The following is a 9659-nucleotide window of genomic DNA, read 5'->3' as shown; positions in this document are numbered from 1 at the left end:
TTTCTTGCCTCGAAGAAGGCTGGCACGTGAGTAGAGGTACGTGGGCGTGACTTTCTGCGTCCAAAAGTTTGCTGAAAGTGAGCCACGGAGGAGGGACAGTCGTTGTTTTCTCGTCTTTTACCGCTAAGTCACCGTGCCGGGGGGCCGCAGAAATGTTGGAGCGGAGGAGGGGGCGGAGGAGAACCGAAAGACGGGACTGCTACGCCGGCGGTATGGCCAGTGACCGTCTCTCCCGCCCCACCTCACTCTGAGCACCGGCGGCATGCATCGCTGATGCTCCTTTTACCCATCAGCAGTGCGTTCTTTGCCCACGAGATCTCCCTCTTTCCCGCTCAGCCGTCTGCGCGTCCTCCCCTCTACGCACGCCCTCATGCACATCCCCCCTTTTTCCATCACTGAAACTCTCACTCTTCCCCTCTCTTTCACTCGGTGTGTGTGTGTGTGTGTGTGTGTGTGTGTGTGTGTGTGTGCGCGTCATTCCCCATCCCACCACTGGCGGTTTGCCCCCCCCCCCCGCCCTGCCCTGTCCTCTTGCCGCGAACGTTGCCGGCGTTTTTTTGAGAGGGAGTGACGTCGTTGCTGTAGAGGAGCGAGTGCACGGGTGAAGGGAATCGAACTTACGTTTGCCTCTCTCGTTGTGCGGTGTTCGTTTTTTTTTTTATTTGTAATTATTGTTTGGTGTTAATCGCATAATTGCACGCCGCCCGCACACACGCGGCTCTCAGGCAAGCACTGAAGAACGCGAGCGGAGGAGAAAAAGCTCCCTCTCCCTCTGTGCGTGTGGGTGGGTGTCGCGTCTGAACAAGGGGAGAGGACCATCTCGTCACCCCTCTCCCTCACCCCTCTAATCTGCCCTGTCTCCTTTCCGCTCTTTGCTTCCCTGGGCTCGTCACTTGGTCGGTCAGTCGGCAGCGACTACGATGATCGCCTGTGCGGCAATTCAGCGACTGGAGCGGTATGGCTCTCTCGGGCTGAAGCGGCACAGCGTAGAGGATTTTGTGAGCACGTCACTCAAGGATGCGCGAAGAGCAAACATTTATGCCCTTACGCTGCTGAGCACGTGGAGGGAGGCGGTGCAGGCCGTTCGCGGCGGCGACGCCGACAGCATCTCGGATACCTCGAAGGCACCAGCGCGCTACACAGAAGCGCTCGTGTACGCCGTGAGCTTCGCGGTGGCTCTCACCACGCAGCACCTGTTCGAAGTCAACACCAACGTCGCGACTGCGCCTGTGATCAGCATGAACGACAGCACAGTGCTCACAGCAGCTGGCTCAGGGCAACAGGCGAAGAAGGCTGCAGCGGAGAGCGTGAGTACCAGCAGCAGCAGCAGCAGCAACAGTAAGGACGGCGCCACAGCTGCCTCTCTCATCTTCACAGTCCCCTACGCACAGGCGCTCGAGCTGCTGACACTGCTGAAGGAAATGACAGTAGCAATCGGAAGCAGCCGTGCTCTGAGAAGCAATGCTTCGTCAGATGACTTCACGAAGGCGGTGGCGCATCTTCTCACGAGCAGCACCGACCTTGCTCTCCTACTGCTGAGTGATGTCTCGATCGGTTCGAATGCTGCTACACCGGAAAGAGGGGAGTTGCAGCCCGGCAGCATCAGCAATGAAGAGCAGCAGCGGAAGGCAATCCTTGCGCAGGTGCTCGTGTTGGTGACTGCAACGGCGCAGATGCTGCGGCGCGTACAGGTAAGCTATCCCATCAGCCACCTGTACCACACCCGGCCCTGCGCGGCGCTTCTGAAAATTGTCGCGAACAAGCACAAGCAACTCGAGCAGCGGCACAGGCACAGCAGTGGCAACAGCGAAGCCACCACAGAGAAGCCCCAGCGCGCTACAAACGACGCAGTCAATAGAGCTGGGGAGGGAGCAGCGGTACATGAGGTATCTACGACGCGTGTGCCGGTGCTGCTGAGTCTGCTTCGTCGCTACATCCAGGTGTCTGCGCGGTGCTCACTCGCAGGAACCCAGCAGCCTTCACCCACCTCCTCTTGTGCTGCCAGCCTGTTTTCCATCTTTTCTCTTTTCCAGCGCCTGAGCATGCTGCACGGCGCGCTCGGCGCGATCGCGGACCTTTCGAAGGGGCTCGCGGCGCAGCTCAGCCGTGCCTGCGATGACGTGCAGTACTGGCTGAGTCAGCTTCTGTCCAGCACCGCGTGCAACCGCGCGACTCGCTACGTGGTGTACTTCCGCGAGGATGAGCTGCGGCTAATGCAGCACAATGTGCGCCAGGCCTCCGAGTACGCGCTGTTCACGTTTGCTACGACGCCGCCGGCTGACCCAGGGCTTGTGGAGTCGCTGCTGGCGGGTGACGCTGCTGGCAACACCCGGGCCATCGATGCCTACGAAGAGGTGACGCACGCTCGCGCGGCTCTCGTGCTCGCGCAGTGGTGCGTGAGTGCACCATTTTATTTCGAGAGTTTCTGCCGAAATGAGTCGTGGGCTTCCTTCGCGCAGGAGCAGCGACGGCTGGTGTTGCGGCAGCAGTCCCGCGCGCGCCGCGGACTCGAGAGGACGTCGCACAGGCAGCAGCGGAAAGAGAGGGCAAGGCAGAAGGCGCTGCTTCTGGACGAAGCGCCGGGCGATGGACCCCCCTCGGTGTCCAGCGGTGCATCTTCGGTGCATAGCGGTGGCTCCGACTCCGCGTCCTCGACTGGCGGCTACCACCAGCGGCAGCGCCGTGGCGTCAGCAGAGATGACGAAACGGCATCGCTCTCGTCCTTCCAAACCGCTCGCCACGTCGATCACGCTGACGCCAGCGTTGGCGGCAGTCTGACATCTCTCGCCAGCCGTGTGTCGCTTCTCTCGACGTTCTCCAAGCACTCGACTGCCTCCTATCTCTCCTTCATCTCGGTACTGCGGCCATCGGCTGCCGCTGACTCCGTGGCGGGTGGTGCTGGTGCCCGTGATGGCACCGACGGCGATGGCGAAGGTGCCGTCTCTGACACAGCTCGGCAGATGCACGAATCTGAGGATGGCAACACAAACCTGCCTCTCATTCTGCTGGAGCAGCTCACTCTGGGTCTCCACCGCTTCATGGAGGCCTACCCGGCAGAACTGCTAGACCGCTACGGGCTGCGCAGTGTGTCGTGGAACAGCATTGCACGCATGTTTGCCATCGTGGAGGCGTCTCTGGCCAACAATGCGCAGATGACAGCAGGGACTGCTGCTGCCGCTGCCGCTCGACGTCACACCAACCGCCACCACAGCAGTCAGGAACAGCAGCAGCCACTCTTCAACCTCGCGCAGGACATCCGCTACAACAAGGGGATGGGCTACGAGTGTCTGGGCTTGTTATTTGCCAAGGTAGTGGCCCCGTTACTCGACCTCACCCCGTCGCAGCAGCAGCTACCGCGCGGCCCCACACACGAGGTGAGCGGGGCCAATGATGGTGAAAGCGGCGATGTTGGCAGCAGCAGCAGCAGCAGCATCGGAGGCAACAGCAACGGCAATCGCACCAAGGAAGAACTCTTCGCCAACGCCACCGTGGGAAGCGCGGTGCTGACCCTCAATGACGACCCTGCAACACGCGCTTCGGTGGAGGCGGCTCTGTCAACGTGCCTGACAGCGTACGAGAAGGTGGCGCCGCAGGTGGTGGACATGAGCCTCTCCACCATCCTCCGTCTTGCCTCGCGCACCGCGATCACCTCAGCGGGGATGGCCACGCCACCCCGCCACGCCCCGTTGATCTCGTCCTTGTCGAGTATGCTAGTAGCCTTTGTGCGCGACATTACGGCTCGTCTGGGCCGCAGCAACGACCTGCCGCGCCTAGTCGACGCCCTGCTCGAGCAGCGCGACTTTGCTGCTAACGCCGACGCCGCGGCCGCCGTCTCTGCGGCCATGGATGGCAGCGGCGATACGGCGTCTTCCATCCGCTCGTTGCGTGCGATGTTTTCGCATCCCTCAGTGCGACAGGCAGTCATGGCAGCGGCCGGGACGTCATTAGACCCCGAGAGCCTTCTGGGGCGTCTGAGCAGCGTTGCGGCGGAGCTTGTGGAGGCTCGCAACGGCAAAATCAGCAGCGGTGCTCAGGACGAGGAACAAGGCGAGGCGGCGTCTACTGCAACGTCTCCCTGGACCCACGATGACGCTCAAGTGCAGCGCATGCTTCTGGCGCTGGAGCTCATGGAAGCGCTTCTCGCAGGTGTTGTGCCGACGTCTGTCTCTGCCAGTGCGTTACTGGAGCATGCAGCGCAACTGGAGCTGTTGCTGAGCGCGTCTTTCATGACCGCCGTGGAGGAGCTGCAGAGGGTCAACCCAGCAGCAGCAGCAGCGCGGGACAGTGGAACCAGGGCCAGGGACCTTAATGGTGACCTCTTGCACGACAGGCGTCTGCTGATGATTCAACACATATATACGATCCGCCAATGCCGTGCTGTTACCATTCTTTGTCTGCAAGACCTCGGCACCCAGCATGTGCACGACTACCTCCGCATGTTGGAGGATGTCTTGTGGCAGCTCACGAGCCACGTGGGCAACCTCGTTGGCTCGCTGACACTGGCGGAGTTACAACCCCTGTTGCAGGCACACCCAGAGTGGTATAACAACAGCGAAGTCGTGGCACCTTCGCCATCGGTGCCGGGACAGCTGCAGCTGGAACTCCTTCCCCCTTCGCTTATACTACAGCGCCTGTCGCTAGCACGCACAGTGACCGTCGCCCTTGGAACTCATGCAGGGCCTGAAGCGGAGCTTCGTGACATGGTGGCGCACCTATGGGACTGCCTGGGCAACGATAGGCTTGACACGGCTGCGAAAGCGCATCTGCGGCCGGCCGGTGTGTCTCTGTGGCTGGCGAACCAAATGACTTCGGAGGAGTGGGTCAGCTTGGTGGCGCTTGGCAAGGAAAAGGATGCGCGTGCCTCGATGATGGAGCTTCTCCTGCGCTCCGCCGCAGTTTCTTCCGCCGAGAGGACAGAGACACCGGCGTGGCTGTCGCGGTGTTTGCAGTGCATCCCTGCGACAGTGACGCGCGCGCTTGTCGACGCACTTGTGTCGCTGCCCGTTGAAGATCTCTGCGATACATTCTGCGAGAGCGCGGCCTTGTCCGCGCGTCAGCGGCGCGAGCTAGTCCGGCGGCAGTGGATGGTTCTCACGGCATCCCTCGTGGCAGCGTACGCGGTGGTGGGCCATAACCCGTACTGGCCCTCGGTCGTCGCGCACACGGTGTGCGCCGTGACGCACGTAGCGAGGGTGTGGCGGAAGTACGCGAAGGGGCGGCTTGGCGACGCCGATGGGACACCAGCGCAGGCCCCTCATCGCTCTACCGAGATGCACAGCTTTGCACTGCTCATGCGGCAGCTCCTATCGGTACTGCTGTGTACGCTCCGTAGTGAGCCACGCGCCGCGGGTGTGCTCCGCCGGGTGCTGCTAACGTTGGCGAGGGAATCGGCGGTCGCGTCGTCATCGGCAGCGCGCCCAACAGCCCCGGCTCTGTCGCGCTGCGGCATGTCCGTGGCCTACGTTGAGGCACTGAAGGTGCCCGCGACCTCGCTCAGTGACCTGAGTGCGCCAGCCCCGCTGACAGCGTCCACCCTCACCACAGCGGTCAACGAAGGAGAGGAAGACGAGGTGTTTGTCGCCTTGAAGGACATGACGTTCGAGGATGAGCTGCGCGGCGTAGGCATCCAACTCTTCGCCCCCGCCTTCGTGAAGCGCCTCCTCACTCTGACGGGACTTTGCAGTGACAGTACGGCGGTGGCCATGCCGTTGACCTTCGCTACGGCCGCCGCTGTAATCAGCGCTAGCATGAGTACGCTCGCGCTGCTCTACCAGATCTGCGTGGCCGCCGCGCAGGCATCGTGGCGGGCCAGGACAACCGACGGAAACCTTGAGGCATTGATGCAGACGCCAGCGGTCGTGTTCCTGCACGCCGTCGCCAGTGGATTTCACGCACGCGGCGCTGCGATAGCGTCGAGCAACGGCGTCTCCACCGGCGCGGCAGCTACTGTCGCGTTGACGGCGTTTCTCGAGCAATTCAATGGTCATGATGGGGCGCCCGCAGAGCATCGTTTGTTTGTCCATATTGCATCCGCCGCCACCACCGCACCAGGAGAGAAACGGCGACAAGTGCGCGATACGACAGACGGCGGCGCTGGTGACGTGGCGAACGGCGCCACGGTCTCTTCTGCTCCTAGGGCAGCGGCAGTCGCTTCGTCCGATGCTTTGGAGGCGGTGGAGAAGCTGTGGTGTGACCAGCTGCGATCTATTGCGTGTACTGTGATGCATCTCAGCCACACAGCAGAGGGTGAGTGTAACGCATCCGCCGCCGTGCTGCAGAAGGCGTGTGTTACCTTTCGCCAGCTCTTCACTTGTATGTGGTCGAGCGCTCGCAGCAAGCAGCACCAGATGTCCAAGGGTAGCGGTAGTCGTATTGGTGGAGGCAGCGGCGGTGGCTCGAAGCGTGTCCGCAGCCATGGCGACAACGAGCCGACGGTGCACCACAGCAGCCTCTCAGGCGGTGTCGACGCATTCTTAGCTGAAGTGCTCGCTCTCTCTCGCACGACTGGTGACGACGGCAGCGACGCAGTCGGTGGTGTGACAGGCAACAACCTGCGCTGTCAGCTGGCCGACTTCTTCGGGATTACGGCGACAGCGACCAAAGGAGCGGCACGCAGCGATGTGCATGTGGGCCGCGTATGCGACGGATTGTGGATGCGGCTGTTAAGCGCTGGCGAGGAAGCAGGCGTGTGTGCACTATGGCTCTTGTGGAAGCTTCAGTGCGTTTCGGCGGCCCTTAGAGACGACTCTGCGACAACCGAGGGACTTCAGGATGACTCGCAGGCGCGCATGAGGAAGTTTCTCTGCGCCTACTGTGACATGAACGCCTGCGTTGAAGGGGATGCAGCGGCGGCGTGGACCGCCAGCACATACACCCGCGTGGCGACGATGCTGCGGGCGTTGCCGAATACGCTCCGCGTCCTCACTGCTGAAGGAGTACCACCACTCTTCCACGAACACGTGAATAGTCTACTGACGAGCACTATTCCAAGAGCGTCGCCTCGTTCCAGCGCAGACGCAAGCTCCTTCGCTGTGGCAGCTCCGGCGGCGGCGGAGCTGCTCGTGCACTTGCTTTCTGTCCGCCCACGTCTGCCAGCTGAGATGCTGCTGCCACACGCGCAGCACCTGCTGGTGTGGCTCTCGTCCCCGTCCTCTTCTGCCGCGTCGCTGGCGGCGGTGGGGACTCACGGTGGTACTAGTCCATCCCTCTCTTCGCTGTGCATCCGCGTCTGTGCCGCCGTTGCCGCACACCCTGCCGTATCAAGCGCGTCCGACGCCTCTGCGCTGATTGCCTCCTGGGCATCGCAGCAGCAACTGATCGCGTGCCGAGGTGTGAGACAACCTCGCGTCAACAGTAGCGCCGCGCAGGAATTGCTCGACAATGTGTGGCTGGTGCTGCTCTCTCTCTTGGAGGGCTCCAGAGCGCCACACTGCGCGGAGGCATCGACGACGCCGCTGCTGCGCGAGGGCGAGCTGGTGCAGCTTATCCTGCTGCTCACCAAGACCTGGCTGGGCCATTCGGCACACCAGCAGGTGCTGTGGTCCCGTCCAGCGATGCTGCCTCCACTAATGTGCGCGCTGTTCACGTGTGTAATGCGCGGAATGGAGTCGCAGGAGTTCTCGCCACGTGTGCTCAACGTGCTGGCGAGTGGGCTGGCAGCGATGGCGGCGCATGTGGACGCGGCTACGGCGAACGAGGGCGATGCAGATGTTGACAGCATTGAGGGCGCCGACGACGACGCCGAGGGCGTCGATGAAGAGAGCCCCGAGGAGTCGGGAAGCGTCGTGCCAGCGACACCGGGCGACGGGCGACGCCGCAAGCAAACGCGCCGGCTCGAAGGCGGCACTCGAAGATGGGCAAAGGCTACCACCGTCCCCGCGCACGTTAAGCGAGCCGCCCTTGCCGCCGCCACGTCGGCACTCTTCGAAGTCGCGCACCACTACATCCACATCTTCACTGCCTTCAGTAGCGACATGGACTTTCTCTTCACGGACTTCCTAAAGGTGCTCAGCCAGCACTTCCTGCCAGCCGTAACGCGGCCGCCCATCGCCCACCACGTCGGTGTGCGCATTGGTGGCACGGCGCGGTCGGAGATGACGTTTGCGGACCTCGCGTACATGTGCGTCGGCAACGCAGAGAGCAAGTCGCTGCTGAAACAGGCGGCGCTGCGCATGGAGGAGGCGGGTGTGCTGGACAGCAGTAGTGCCAGTGACGGTATTACCGCGAAAGCGAAGGCTGAGCCAACGCTGACAGACGGCAGCCGAAGTATCTTCCGGGTCGCATAGTTGGCGCGCCTCTCTCGGTGCGCTTTGTGTGTTGTAGGAAAAGTTGATAACTCTGCGAGTCATTCCTCGGTGCGAGTGTCTTGGGCACATTTCGTCTTGGCCGCCACTTACCTCTCTTCCAGGGCGGGGAAAGCGACAGGGTGATGGAAAGAAAGAAAGAAAAAAAAAACACACACAAAGACGAAAGAGGGACGGAAGGGAGGCGTGTGGGGGAGGGGAGGGGGGGTCGATGAGGACTTCGTTGGCGAGTGTGGTTTGTCAGGGACGTTGGCCGCCTCGTCCCGTCTTCACAGCCCCCCTCCCCCCCCCCCCTCTTTCACTTCGTAAGACTCTTTTGATCTCCATTGCGCACAACAAGTCCGCTCTGTAACCGTGTTCGGGTAAGCTGTGCGCACACACACGTGTTGGGTATCCTTGTCAGCTTTTGGAGGGGCGGGGGGGCGGACGTGCCTCTCGGCGTCGGCGCTTCGTCTGGTTCCCTCTGTCGATGTGCGTAGGGGTGCGTGTCGCCCCATCTCATGCGGTTCCGTCCGTGCCCTCTTTTTGGTGCTCCATTTTACGTCACGAAAACAAGCGGACAGACAAGACGCTCATAACACCAACACGTACGCGCCTCTACGCGTGTCTACAGAGCGGAGGGAGGGAGGGAGGGAGGGGCAACGTGCATCACTGCTCTCTCGTTCCCCCACTTTCCCTCTTTCCCTCGCTCTCGCCCTCTCTCTCTCTCTGGCTTGCATATGTGAAGAGTTCGGGAAGGGCAGATGTGTCGGAACAAGGAAGCAGAAACTGCGGACAGAGAGACACGTACATGAAGCTGAGCTTGCGTGGACTGTTCTCTGTACGTGTGTATCGGCGACCCAGTCAGCGCCGCTCTGTTTTCCACGCACCTCTCACGCGTGCCACGCGCATCCCTTTCTCTCTCTCTCTGTCACCCCGATGCCCTTCGTCGTTACACCCAACTCTCTCCCCCCCCCCCAACATTCACCTCTTCCCACGCCGCCTTCCACACTACCGCTGTCGCAACCATGCGCGTCTGTGTGCTGCACACATCACCAGGTCTTTCTTTCCTCTCCTCTCCCTCCCCCCACCCTTCCGATCGCCACCCCTCGCACAGACACACACACACACACACGCCATGCGTGAACACATCGACACGCTGCTGTCGCTGCGCCCTCGCGATGTCATTCAGCAAGTCATAAATATTGGTATTCTCTTGAGCATTATCTTCGTTTGCTGGCGTAGCGTGGCGATAGCCACCAACTGCGAGGCCAGCATCGTCGTGGTGCTGAGCGGGAGCATGGAACCTGGCTACCAGCGCGGCGATGTGCTCCTGCTGCCCCCTCGACGGGATTACCAGTTAAGGGGGGGGGGCTC

At 61.8% G+C, this 9659-nt stretch overlaps 1 protein-coding gene across 1 annotated transcript; it reads left to right on the top strand.

Moving 5' to 3' along the window:
• Positions 1 to 920: 920 nt before the first annotated feature.
• Positions 921 to 8285, top strand: LBRM_08_0640 (conserved hypothetical protein; the record flags this gene model as incomplete). The annotated part of the gene is made up of 1 exon (XM_001562073.2): positions 921 to 8285. One exon carries the CDS (start codon positions 921 to 923, stop codon positions 8283 to 8285), a length of 7365 nt encoding a protein of 2454 aa, XP_001562123.2.
• Positions 8286 to 9659: the final 1374 nt, after the last annotated feature.

Source organism: Leishmania braziliensis, chromosome 8, assembly GCF_000002845.2.
Source record: "Leishmania braziliensis MHOM/BR/75/M2904 complete genome, chromosome 8".
In the NCBI taxonomy this organism is placed as follows: domain Eukaryota; phylum Euglenozoa; class Kinetoplastea; order Trypanosomatida; family Trypanosomatidae; genus Leishmania; species Leishmania braziliensis.
This window is presented reverse-complemented; position numbering and strand designations above follow the sequence as displayed.